The 15,000-nt window shown below is 44.1% G+C and overlaps 1 protein-coding gene across 2 annotated transcripts in view; it reads right to left on the bottom strand.

Moving 5' to 3' along the window:
• fndc3bb (fibronectin type III domain containing 3Bb) overlaps nt 1-11,086 on the bottom strand; it is a 64,878-nt gene extending 53,792 nt beyond the window's left edge. The window contains exons 1-4 of one of the 2 annotated variants that reach the window (XM_058376139.1): nt 10,534-11,086; nt 9,748-9,824; nt 8,117-8,348; nt 7,582-7,878 (exon numbers count right to left, since the gene is read on the bottom strand). In XM_058376139.1, the coding sequence (XP_058232122.1) occupies nt 7,582-7,878; nt 8,117-8,348; nt 9,748-9,807 (589 nt within the window). In that variant the 5' untranslated portion in view covers nt 9,808-9,824; nt 10,534-11,086. The remainder of the gene's footprint in view (nt 1-7,581; nt 7,879-8,116; nt 8,349-9,747; nt 9,825-10,533) is intronic. The other variant, XM_058376138.1, reaches the window with a different exon arrangement.
• Between the last annotated feature and the right edge of the window lie 3,914 nt (nt 11,087-15,000).

Here is a 15,000-nt window from a genome sequence, read left to right as displayed (position 1 = left end):
GACTAACACCACTCACTAACACCACTGACTAACACCACTGACTAACACTGACTAACACCACTCACTAACACCACTAATACCACTCACTAACACCACTCACTAACACCTCTCACTAACACCACTGACTAACACTGACTAACACCACTCACTAACACCACTCACTAACACCACTCACTAACACCATTAACACCACTCACTAACACCATTAACACCACTCACTAACACCACTAATACCACTCACTAACACCACTCACTAACACCACTCACTAACACCACTCACTAACACCATTAACACCACTCACTAACACCACTCACTAACACCACTCACTAACACCATTAACACCACTCACTAACACCATTAACACCACTCACTAACACCACTAATACCACTCACTAACACCATTAACACCACTCACTAACACCATTAACACCACTCACTAACACCACTAACACCACTCACTAACACCACTCACTAACACCACTCACTAACACCACTCACTAACACCATTAACACCACTCACTAACACCACTCACTAACACCATTAACACCACTCACTAACACCACTAATACCACTCACTAACACCACTCACTAACACCACTCACTAACACTACTAACACCACTAATACCACTCACTAACACCATTAACACCACTCACTAACACCACTCACTAACACCACTCACTAACACCATTAACACCACTCACTAACACCACTCACTAACACCACTCACTAAAACCATTAACACCACTCACTAACACTACTAACACCACTCACTAACACCACTCACTAACACCACTAATACCACTCACTAACACCATTAACACCACTCACTAACACTACTAACACCACTCACTAACACCACTAACACAACTCACTAACACCACTAATACCACTCACTAACACCATTAACACCACTCACTAACACTACGAATACCACTCACTAAAACTACTAACACCACTCACTAACACCACTAATACCACTCACTAACACCACTGACTAACACTGACTAACACCACTCACTAACACCACTAATACCACTCACTAACACTACTAACACCACTCACTAACACCACTCACTAACACTACTAATACCACTCACTAACACCACTGACTAACACTGACTAACACCACTCACTAACACCACTCACTAACACCACTAATACCACTCACTAACACTACTAACACCACTCACTAACACCTCTCACTAACACCACTCATACCACTCACTAACACCATTAACACCTCTCACTAACACCACTCATACCACTCACTAACACCATTAACACCTCTCACTAACACCATTAACACCTCTCACTAACACCATTAACACCACTCACTAACACCACTAACACCACTCACTAACACCACTAACACCACTCACTAACACCACTCACTAACACCACTCACTAACACCATTAACACCACTCACTAACACCACTCACTAACACCACTCACTAACACCACTCACTAACACCATTAACACCACTCACTAACACCATTAACACCACTCACTAACACCACTAATACCACTCACTAACACCACTCACTAACACCACTCACTAACACCATTAACACCACTCACTAACACCACTCACTAACACCATTAACACCACTCACTAACACCATTAACACCACTCACTAACACCACTCACTAACACCACTCACTAACACCACTCACTAACACCATTAACACCACTCACTAACACCACTCACTAACACCACTCACTAACACCATTAACACCACTCACTAACACCACTCACTAACACCACTCACTAACACCATTAACACCACTCACTAACACCACTCACTAACACCACTCACTAACACCACTCACTAACACCATTAACACCACTCACTAACACCACTAATACCACTCACTAACACCACTCACTAACACCACTCACTAACACTACTAACACCACTAATACCACTCACTAACACCACTAACACCACTCACTAACACTACTAATACCACTCACTAACACTACAAACACCACTCACTAACACCACTCATACCACTCACTAACACCATTAACACCACTCATTAACACCACTAATACCACTCACTAACACCACTAACACCACTCACTAACACCACTCACTAACACTACTAACACCACTCACTAACACCACTCACGAACACTACTAATACCACTCACTAACACCTCTCACTAACACCACTCATACCACTCACTAACACCATTAACACCACTCACTAACACCATTAACACCACTCACTAACACCACTAATACCACTCACTAACACCACTAACACCACTCACTAACACCACTAATACCACTCACTAACACCACTAATACCACTCACTAACACCACTAACACCACTCACTAATACCACTCACTAACACCTCTCACTAACACTACTAATACCACTCACTAACACCACTAATACCACTCACTAACACCATTAACACCACTCACTAACACCATTAACACCACTCACTAACACCACTAACACCACTCACTAACACCACTAACACCACTCACTAACACCACTCACTAATACCACTCACTAACACCACTCACTAACACTACTAACACCACTCACTAACACCACTCACTAACACTACTAATACCACTCACTAACACTACTAATACCACTCACTAACACCTCTCACTAACACCACTCACTAACACCACTAACACCACTCACTAATACCACTAATACCACTCACTAACACCACTCACTAACACTACTAACACCACTCACTAACACCACTCACTAACACTACTAATACCACTCACTAACACTACTAATACCACTCACTAACACCTCTCACTAACACCACTCACTAACACCACTAACACCACTCACTAACACCACTAACACCACTCACTAACACCACTCACTAACACTACTAACACCACTCACTAACACCACTCACTAACACTACTAATACCACTCACTAACACTACTAATACCACTCACTAACACCTCTCACTAACACCACTCACTAACACCACTAACACCACTCACTAATACCACTAATACCACTCACTAACACCACTAACACCACTCACTAACACCACTCACTAACACCACTCACTAACACCACTCACTAACACCACTCACTAACACTACTAACACCACTCACTAACACCACTCACTAACACTACTAACACCACTCACTAACACTACTAACACCACTCACTAACACCACTCACTAACACTACTAATACCACTCACTAACACTACTAACACCACTCACTAACACCACTCACTAACACCACTCACTAACACTACTAATACCACTCACTAACACCACTCACTAACACCACTCATACCACTCACTAACACCATTAACACCACTCACTAACACTACTAACACCACTCACTAACACTACTAACACCACTCACTAACACCACTAATACCACTCACTAACACTACTAACACCACTCACTAATACCACTCACTAACACTACTAACACCACTCACTAACACCACTAATACCACTCACTAACACCACTAATACCACTCACTAACACTACTAACACCACTCACTAACACCACTCTAACACTACTAACACCACTCACTAACACCACTAATACCACTCACTAACACCACTAATACCACTCACTAACACTACTAACACCACTCACTAATACCACTCACTAACACTACTAATACCACTCACTAACACCTCTCACTAACACCACTCATACCACTCACTAACACCATTAACACCACTCACTAACACCACTAATACCACTCACTAATACCACTCACTAACACCACTCACTAACACCACTAATACCACTCACTAACACTACTAACACCACTCACTAACACCACTCACTAACACCACTCACTAACACCACTCACTAACACCATTAACACCACTCACTAACACTACTAACACCACTCACTAACACCATTCACTAACATCTCTCACTAACACAACTAACATTACTAACACAACTCACTAACACCATTAACACCACTCACTAACACCACTCACTAACACCACTAATACCACTCACTAACACCATTAACACCACTCACTAACACTACTAACACCACTCACTAACACTACTAACACCACTCACTAACACTACTAACACCACTCACTAACACCACTAATACCACTCACTAACACTACTAACACCACTCACTAATACCACTCACTAACACTACTAACACCACTCACTAACACTACTAACACCACTCACTAACACCACTAATACCACTCACTAACACCACTAATACCACTCACTAACACCACTAATACCACTCACTAACACTACTAACACCACTCACTAACACTACTAACACCACTCACTAACACCACTAATACCACTCACTAACACCACTAATACCACTCACTAACACTACTAACACCACTCACTAATACCACTCACTAACACTACTAATACCACTCACTAACACCTCTCACTAACACCACTCATACCACTCACTAACACCATTAACACCACTCACTAACACCACTAATACCACTCACTAATACCACTCACTAACACCACTCACTAACACCACTCACTAACACCACTAATACCACTCACTAACACCACTCACTAATACCACTAATACCACTCACTAACAGCATTAACACCACTCACTAACACCACTCACTAACACCACTAATACCACTCACTAACACCATTAACACCACTCACTAACACCACTAATACCACTCACTAACACCATTAACACCACTCACTAACACCACTAACACCACTCACTAACACCATTAATACCACTCACTAACACCATTAACACCACTCACTAACACTACTAACACCACTCACTAACATCTCTCACTAACACAACTAACATTACTAACACCACTCACTAACACCATTAACACCACTCACTAACACCATTAACACCACTCACTAACACCATTAACACCACTCACTAACACCACTAATACCACTCACTAACACCACTAATACCACTCACTAACACCACTAACACCACTCACTAACACCACTAATACCACTCACTAACACCACTAACACCACTCACTAACACTACTAACACCACTCACTAACATCTCTCACTAACACAACTAACATTACTAACACCACTCACTAACACCATTAACACCACTCACTAACACTACTAACACCACTCACTAACACCACTAATACCACTCACTAACACCATTAACACCACTCACTAACACTACTAACACCACTCACTAACACCACTAATACCACTCACTAACACCATTAACACCACTCACTAACACCACTAATACCACTCACTAACACCACTAATACCACTCACTAACACCACTAACACCACTCACTAACACTACTAACACCACTCACTAACATCTCTCACTAACACAACTAACATTACTAACACCACTCACTAACACCATTAACACCACTCACTAACACTACTAACACCACTCACTAACACCACTAATACCACTCACTAACACCATTAACACCACTCACTAACACCACTAATACCACTCACTAACACCATTAACACCACTCACTAACACCACTCACTAACACTACTAATACCACTCACTAACACCACTCACTAACACCACTAACACCACTCACTAACACCACTCACTAACACCACTCACTAATACCACTCACTAACACCATTAACACCACTCACTAACACCACTCACTAACACCATTAACACCACTCACTAACACTACTAACACCACTCACTAACGCCACTCACTAACAGCATTAACACCACTCACTAACACCACTCACTAACACCACTAATACCACTCACTAACACCATTAACACCACTCACTAACACCACTAATACCACTCACTAACACCATTAACACCACTCACTAACACCACTAACACCACTCACTAACACCACTAATACCACTCACTAACACCATTAACACCACTCACTAACACCACTAACACCACTCACTAACACCACTAACACAACTCACTAACACCACTAATACCACTCACTAACACCACTCACTAACATCTCTCACTAACGCCATTAACACCACTCACTAACATCTCTCACTAACACAACTAACATTACTAACACCACTCACTAACACCACTCACTAATGCCATTAACACCACTCACTAACACTACTAACACCACTCACTAACACCACTCACTAACACCACTAATACCACTCACTAACACCATTAACACCACTCACTAACACTACTAACACCACTCACTAACACCACTAACACAACTCACTAACACCACTAATACCACTCACTAACACCATTAACACCACTCACTAACACTACGAATACCACTCACTAAAACTACTAACACCACTCACTAACACCACTAATACCACTCACTAACACCACTCACTAACACTACTAACACCACTCACTAACACCACTAACACCACTCACTAACACCACTCACTAACACTACGAATACCACTCACTAAAACTACTAACACCACTCACTAACACTACGAATACCACTCACTAAAACTACTAACACCACTCACTAACACCACTCACGCCACTAATACCACTTACTAATACCACTAACACCACTCACTAACACCATTAACACCACTCACACCACTGATACCACTCACTAACACCACTCATGCCACTAATACCACTCACTAACACCACCTACTAACACCACTAACACCACTGACTAACTTCACTTACACCACTAATACCACTCAGACCACTAACACCACTCACTAACACCACTAACACCGACTAACACTATTAACACCACTCACTAACACTGCTCACTAACACTGACTAACACTACTAATATCACTCACTAACACCACTGACTAACACTACTAACACCACTCATGCCACTAATACCACTCACTAACTTCACTAACACCACTCACCACTAACATCACCTCTAATACCACTTACTAATACCACCAACACCACTCACACCACTAACACCACTCACTAACTTCACTAACACCACTACTAATACTACTAACAGCACTCACATGACTAACAGCACTCACTAACACCACTAATACCATTCACTAATACCACTAACACCACTAAGACCATTAACACCACCAAGACCTCAAAGACCATTAACACCACTAAGACCATTAACACCAGTAACATCCAAGCTCTGTAGGAGACCAGGTGTTCCTTCACACCTGTGGAAGGTCACATGACGAGCTGAAAGAGACACGCCCTTTAACACCTGAGCCAGAAATACACAACAGCAACACTGTAACAATGTGGTGCACTGTAACAGTGATCTGGGTGTGTCATTACCACAGGGTCGAGTTCCCGCTCTGACGTGTGGAGGTGAGGTTGTGTAAGCGGTGGATTTTCCTCATATGCGGAGGCTGTGATGTGCGGCAGTGTGTGTGTGTGTGTGTGCAGAGAAATGCAGCCAACAAGCATTTACAACTGAAACATTTTAATTTCTGTACAAATCCACTGGAGAATCTTCCACGTGTCCAGAGTGTGAGCTGGAAGCTGTTTCTTCACACTGCTCTTAACTCCGTCTCTTTACTTAACAAACAGCTTTGTTAAGCAGCCTTTACTGGATATTTACAGGTTCATGATGGATAGTTGTGTGTTGTGTTAGATTGTGTTGTGTTACTGAACATATTCTCACCTTGCTGGTCACTGTCTGAGTGTTTTGGACTTCCTCTGGTCCTCCTCTCTGCACGCTTATTCCCGGGACTTCCTCCTCCTCCTCCTCCTGCCCCTGGGGTGGCAGTGCCGTGGCTCTTGCTGTAGCCATTGGGCGTGGTGCTGCAGGCGGGGCTGCTCTTGTAGCTAGAGGATGGTGGAGTGCTGACCCGGGACAGGCTCGGACGCTCTGTGGCGCGCTCCTTTGGCTTTTTGGGCTGCGGTTTGCAGTATTCCTCACGGCTGAGGATCGTCGACATGTTGTAGAGGGGAAAGATCTCTGCAGCGAACAAACACACACACACACATCCATTTCCAGTAAAACTCAAACTCAGTTATGACATTGTTACCCCAAAGCTTTCTGGGTAAAATATTAGCTTTATTTATTTATTTAATGTTGTTAATCTTCACTACAGAAACTGATTCCTGGCTAATTCACTGTGAGAAAAATAGTTAATCATTATAGAAGGTTTAAAAATTAAATATCTGAAAGAATAAACTGATAAACTGAGCCTCACCCTCTGGGTAGATGGGGGGCAGGCGGTGTTGGTAGTACTGGTGTGGAGGCACGTCTCCGGGGCTGGCAGGGGGGTAGTACGCTGTGTGAGAGGCGGGGATGAAGTGGGGGTGTGTCATGTAAGGTGGCGGCAGGTGGTGGGTGGGTGAGAGAGCGGGAGAGTAACTGGGGGGGTAACATTCAGAGTGAGGTGTGACCACAACCCGCCGGACCCCTGTGTTGTCCTCCAAAACCTGAAAACACACACACACTTTTTAAAAAGTGTGCAACTTTAAATGAAGTTAGTAATGGGTGAGTGTGATGTTTTATTCCTCTTGCACCACAGCCATCTGTCAGTGACTACAATTTATATTTATTATAAAATGTTATATTTTTATCTGTTTAATGATACATTTAGCATTATGAAACATTGATGAAACAACACACACACACTTCTCCTCACAGAAAACTTCACCACATCAAATGTGGAGATGTTGCTATGGAAACGATAAGGTATCAGAGCGAGTGCATTAATATATCAACACCTGATCCACCAATCAGAGTGGCACAGGTGTGTCCTACAGGCCTGGGTTCATGTGATCATGAACCCAGGCCTGTAGGACACACGAGTGTTTCCTGGACATTTTCCTGCTCTGAACACAGACTGAACAGAGGAGACTGTAATCAGTGAGACATTTTACCAAAACAGCAAACTGCTAATAAACCTGCAACCAGCTGGATTTTAGTGAAGATTAGAGAGAGTCTGTGTGAGAGACACTCGATTCACACGGAACCTAAACAAACAAACTGACCACACTGACATGAAGATCACAGCGAGATAAAAGGTGCAGGACTGCCCAAAAAACTTTAGCTGAGTTCTGGGGGCTGTGTTCAGCTGAGTTTAATGTTTTAAACACTCATTATCTGTAGCTGTACCGGATCTGTAGCTGTACCAGATCTGTAGCTGTACCGGTTCTGTAGCCGTACCAGATCTGTATATGTACCGGATCTGTAGCTGTACCGGATCTGTAGCTGTACCGGATCTGTATATATACCGGATCTGTATATGTACCGGATCTGTAGCTGTACCGGATCTGTAGCTGTACCGGATCTGTATATGTACCAGATCTGTATATGTACCGGATCTGTAGCTGTACCGGATCTGTATATGTACCGGATCTGTATATGTACCGGATCTGTAGCTGTACCGGATCTGTAGCTGTACCGGATCTGTAGCTGTACTGAATCTGTAGTTAGCATTTGTTAGTGATACAGCTGAGAGTTTGCTGTTCTCCTATTGGAGTGATTTTAGAACTTGTATTGTTCACATCAGTTAAAGGTGTAGCATCAACTTTAATCACAGATTTTTCTCAGTACAGTGGCCCTAAATTAATGTGAACATTCAAACATCTTTAGATGAAGGACAGAAGCTTTAGTCTGTAATGTTCAAGTCTTACATTCAACCTTTTCTGACCTTTCAGCTGAAATACAAGTGCTGCTGACCTTTACGTCACTGCAGCCTGACAAAACCTTCATCAGTGTGTGTGTGTGTGTGTGTGTATGTGTATGTGTGTGCTGAAGCTGCTGTTCTGTTTTATTTGCCTGTGAGACTGAGATTATTGAGAGTGATTAGTCGATTTCTCTGGGTGTTACCTGGGAGATGTATCCCGGAGGCACGTGAATGGGTGGGATGGAGCCGTTCGGTGACATCATGGGAACTTCAGCAGGACCTGAGAGGAAAAGAAAAAAAAAGATACATCAATCATGGAGCAGGGCACAATACCACAAGCTGCGGTCCGCAGGAAGAGCTACGCTGTGGAAAATTACACAGGATGTGTCATAGTCTTCAAATTCTATAAGTAACATAAACTGTTAACTCTTTTATACACGATTTAAAAAAATGACCAAAACTGGCCAAGGGACATCAATTTTACCCTCATTAAAAATACCAGGATATGAATATGCATAAAATTGTAAATTAGGAAGCATCCCATTGTCCTCCTTCTCACCCTAACAGCTTTATATCATCAGTGTTAGCTATCCTAGCTAGCTGTTTAGCTAACTGTTAGCAAACTAGCTCACATTAATCACAGAGAGTCTTTCATCCTTGTGTATTTAACCTGTCAGAAAACGATGTTACCATGACAACCAGCCTCTAATCATCACTTCTGATGTGACTAAAGTAATGAGGCCATGCCTTCTGTGTGTGTCTCCTAACCTTGAGGTATACCTGTCTCCCTGCCCACCTGTCTCCCTGTTCCCACCCTGGTGAGCCCATTCAGCAGGGCCGTATCGGATACAGTGACACCGGGTTAAACAAACACATCGCCTCATTGTGTTCAGCTTTTCATTCTGAAACACAGTCACCAGGTCTGAGGGGATCGGTGGAGTAGTGGTGGTGTTTGGGGGGGGGGGGTTGTTAACTGCTGCTGTATTTACCATCAACACAAGCTCGGCTCTGTCACGACTCCCGCGGGACACGACCTCACTGACCCCCTCCTGTCTGTATGCCATCTCCACCACCGTCTTCATCAGCCTCATCTTCATCGTCTTTGTTGTCGTCGTCCCGGAAGGCAATAACTCACTGGGCTGTTTTTTTTTCTTTCCTGTAACCGTTTCTCTCATTGCGAGGTTACGGTAGCCGCCTCAGCAGCTGTTAAAGACATTTGTGGGCCCCTTCCTGGTGAGCGTGGCCGTGAGCACATCATTCGGCGCCTGTAAATCACACAACCGCCTCGATGGGCCTTAGAGTTTCATCTCCATCACATTACAGTGTGGCTCGATCTCATCTCTGCCCCTCGGCCCCGGAGGTCCTAACGCGGCCCTCGGATTAAAGCCCCGTTTGTGCTGGCGTCCTCTCCGGGTGGAGGCCGAGAGCCGTATGTACACAGCCGTGCATGCGGTCGGAGCTCATAGACACACCAGTGTGCTGCAGCTCCGGTTTAAAATAACAGCGACACTCTAAAGGCACAACAAAATCCTTTCAGATTGTTCTCTGTGCTGCAGGTAATGCTCGCGAGAAGCCCCCACCACCCTGAGGTCCTGCTCCTGCCCCTGCCCCTGCTCCATGTCCTGGTCCTCCCCCCTCAACGGCTACAGGGGTGTCTTCTGTATGAACAGAGGCCTTTCAGAGAGAGAAGCAGTTCTCAACAGCTCCACACCAACACACTGGGCAAACAGCAACATTCCTGCCATCTCAGAGGGAGGAGGGGAGCAAAGAGAGCATCCAGACAGCGAGATAGTGAGACACTCGCATGGAGATATTTAGAAATACAAACAGAGACAGAGAGCAAGGCCAACAAAAGGGAGCAGAGTGTATGAGAAAGACACAGGAGAGACGTGTAGCGTCCCGTCCCACGAGCCTGCAGCAGCGCTGGGCCTCCTCGCCAGAACAAGCAGCTCTTTGTGCTCCCTCAGAGGAGCCCTTTCCTCCCTCTTCAAGGGCCTAAGGATCCCTCACACCATCCTTTCAGCCCCGCAGGAGGTGAACGCTCTCCGCCGGCACACCACCATCGCCAACATGTGTGTGAGGGTTTTTCCCCTCACTGTGGTGCCAGATGAACTCGCACAGCACAGTTGGTAAAGAAGTGAAGGAATTTCAGCTGCACTTTCACAAACGACGTCTTATTTTTGTGGGAGCCGCTGTAAAGATCCCGAATCAGGAATCGTACGTTCTTCTCCGTGTGGATTATCAGCATTAAGTAACAAAGTGTAAATAAATAAAGCTAAGTGTTTTAATTCTGTGTTTTTGTCTGTAATCATCTCACAAAGCACACAAGCAGAACTCTGCATGATACACAAATGATTTCAGTGCTGCTCCTTCGCCTGCTGATGGAAAATCAAGAACTTCTCAAGCAGTCAGACATCCAGCGTTTATACCGACCCGGATATACAGGCTATGATCACAGAAAAGGAAAAGCAAAACACACACACACACACACACAGAAACAGGAGGCTCATTCGTGAAAAGGTCCACTAGTTCAGCTGGGAAAAGCTGCAGTCGTTTGGCCAGACAGCGAGACGACAGACAAAAATGAGAAGGAGAGAGAGAGAGAGAGGGATGTTTTTGGAAGGAATGCATTACGTGGCTGTGAGAGTGGAGGGGGGCAGCTTTCAGAGAAACACTTCAAAAACACCCTACATCTGTACATTACAGGCACGACACATGTGTTTAGTGTGTGTGTGTGTGTGTGTGTGTGTGTGTGTGTGTGTGTGAGTGAGTGAGCTGTATGTTATCTCTGCTCCCCGAACATTTACAGGACTCTGACTGGGTCGGCTTTATGATTACAGCAGCAGTTAAACACAGACACACACACACACACACACTAATTAATCAAACTTAATACATTTCTAGCTTTAATACCTGAATGGTGCTGTGGTGTGTGTGTGTGTGTGTGTGTGTGTGTGTGTGTGTGTGTGTGTGTGTGTGTGTGTGTGAAACTGTGACAGATGAATTTTGGAAAATCGAGTAGAATTAAAAATGCCTCTGACACGAAAAACAGGAAGTGTTCATGTGCAGCTTTCTGCAGTTTCAACTCATTTTCTCTTCTCCCCAACAAAGTGAAGCCTTCCAAACACTGGAAATCCACAAGTAAGTGTGTGTGTGTGTGTGTGATGTCCAACACTACGATTCCTCTTGTTCCCTCTGAAAGCAAAGAGCCACAGTGCAGAATATAATTACACACAAGCGCATGATGGAGATCATATTTTCCCCATGCTGTATACATATACATATAGGGGTGTGTGTGTGTGTGTGTGTGTGTGTGTGTGTGTGTGTGTTGCAGCTATTTACCACTCCACACTTCATTGTACATGCTATAAAAATCATCCTGTCACTCAGAGAGTAAATCGGACTCTGGAGACTCAGTGAGTTTAATAAACAGGCCGTGATGAGCAGCGAGAGCATCAGTGAGTCTGATTACAGCGACTCGGACACTCAGAGGAACTCACACACACCGAGATACTCACTGCTGTAAATATTTACTGCAGAAAGACTGGAGAAAGTCACAGTAACTCATTAAACACTCCAGAGCCAGCAGAATGAAAGAGAAGATGCCACTGTTATATCTACAGATCTGCTTCATACAGAGCGTTAACGAGGCAGAAATCTAACGACTGACTAACGAGGCAGAAATCTGACGACTGACTCTAACGAGGCAGCAACGAGAAAAGAAACCTGAGTCAGACTTCCTCTCCTTATATCACTGTGTGGCTGTGTTGTTATTAATGTTTATACACAGCATCTAAAAAGCAGTGTGTGATTTTCAACCTCTACACACACACACACACACACACACACACACACACACACACACACACACACCACAAGCATCAGGTTTTAGGATGTTTCCACTGCGGTAATCCCACGAGACCTTCATTTCCGCGCTCCCAGATCGGTAATAACGCACACACCGAAGCACGATGTGTCCAGCAGACACTCCACAACATCTCCAGTCCAGTTTCACAGCCTCTGCACAGGCTCTGCTTTTACAGGACAGAATGTTTAGATATATTATCAGAGAGGAATATTATTCACGTGTGTGTGTGGCAGATGTTCAGAGGTGGTCTGCTTGGATACAAGCTGAAGACATGTCGATGGCAGCTTGGTGAGAGAGTGCAGTATTAAGGGAAAAGGACAGAGAAGGATCTGGTGCTTTATGAAGTCCATGATAACTGGAGCGATTAAACTCCTCTAAATCAACACTACACACTCATCTCATTCTGTTTAGGATCTCCTACGTGCTTCTGATAAAGGACGTGTCCTCCATCTTCACCTTCAGCACTTTATCTGAGAACAGACAGATAAAGATTAAAGATTAAAGAGATTAAATCTCTTTGGATTTTAGTAAAGTGTTTGTTTAAAGCTGGAACTGTCTCAGACGCCCTGCCCTGACATCCTGTCATACCCCGAGACCCAGAACACATTCCAGCATGCTGGAGTGCCACACATGTCCAGCCTGAGGCCCGCGAGGTCTTGCACCGCCTCGGGGTTCACCTGCAGATTCCCAGCATGCTTTGAGGTGTTGGGTTTGAGACCCTGCTGTAGAAGAAGAACAGATTCCTCACACTGTGTCTCAGATGGCTGATAAACACTACGTCACCCCATCCAGCTTTGAGCTACATTACACCACTCCAGGAACCTTACAGGAACCCAGGAACCTTCTCTGTGCAAGGTGGAATCAGGGCCGAATTTTAGAGTGTTTCTTATCAGGAGAAAGGAGATTAGAAATGTTATTCCTGACTTCTGTACAGAACGAACAGCCACCAAATGAATGTGCTTTTCTTTTTTTTTCTGTAATGTTTTTCCTTTGAGCTCAGAGCTGATCATCAGGACACACGATGCTTTCAGTTAAACAGAGTAATTCAGAAGTTTTCTTCAGTCACACAGTGAGATCTAACAACAGGAAGTAATGAAACCAATTTATCAATCAATCAATCGCAGATACACATGTGGAAAAGCCCTAATTTACTGGACACTGTAGCTCCTCGGAGCAGGAACTAAGGGGGCGGAGCTTGTACCCTAGCTCACTGCTTTGTCAGAAGCCGCACAGGAATTTTATTTTAGATAAAACGTGATTAGTAATGTGTTTTTAACTTGGACTGAATGGCATGACTGGTATTTTTTGTTATTATTTTTAGACAAGACGATCACAGGACTGTCTGGAAAAATTCTCAGAAAGAAAGAAAGTGTGTAAACTACATATTTGTGCAGTGAAAGAATAAAGAGCAGAGTTTGGATCTCCAAGTTCGTGTCACGTGTCCAGTTCCTGCAGTGTGATGGAAACACAAACCAGGAACTCATCCAAGAACCGTGAGGCTCTGGTTCAGGAGAGTTCCTTAAAGAAGACAGGAATCTTAGCGGATCGTTCGGACAGCAGAGTTAACACTGTGTGGAGTCTCTGAGAC

Source organism: Hemibagrus wyckioides, linkage group LG23 (assembly GCF_019097595.1).
Source record: "Hemibagrus wyckioides isolate EC202008001 linkage group LG23, SWU_Hwy_1.0, whole genome shotgun sequence".
Lineage (NCBI taxonomy): Eukaryota > Metazoa > Chordata > Actinopteri > Siluriformes > Bagridae > Hemibagrus > Hemibagrus wyckioides.
The sequence above is the reverse complement of the archived record's forward strand: the minus strand, read 5'-3'. Positions and strand labels throughout refer to the sequence as shown.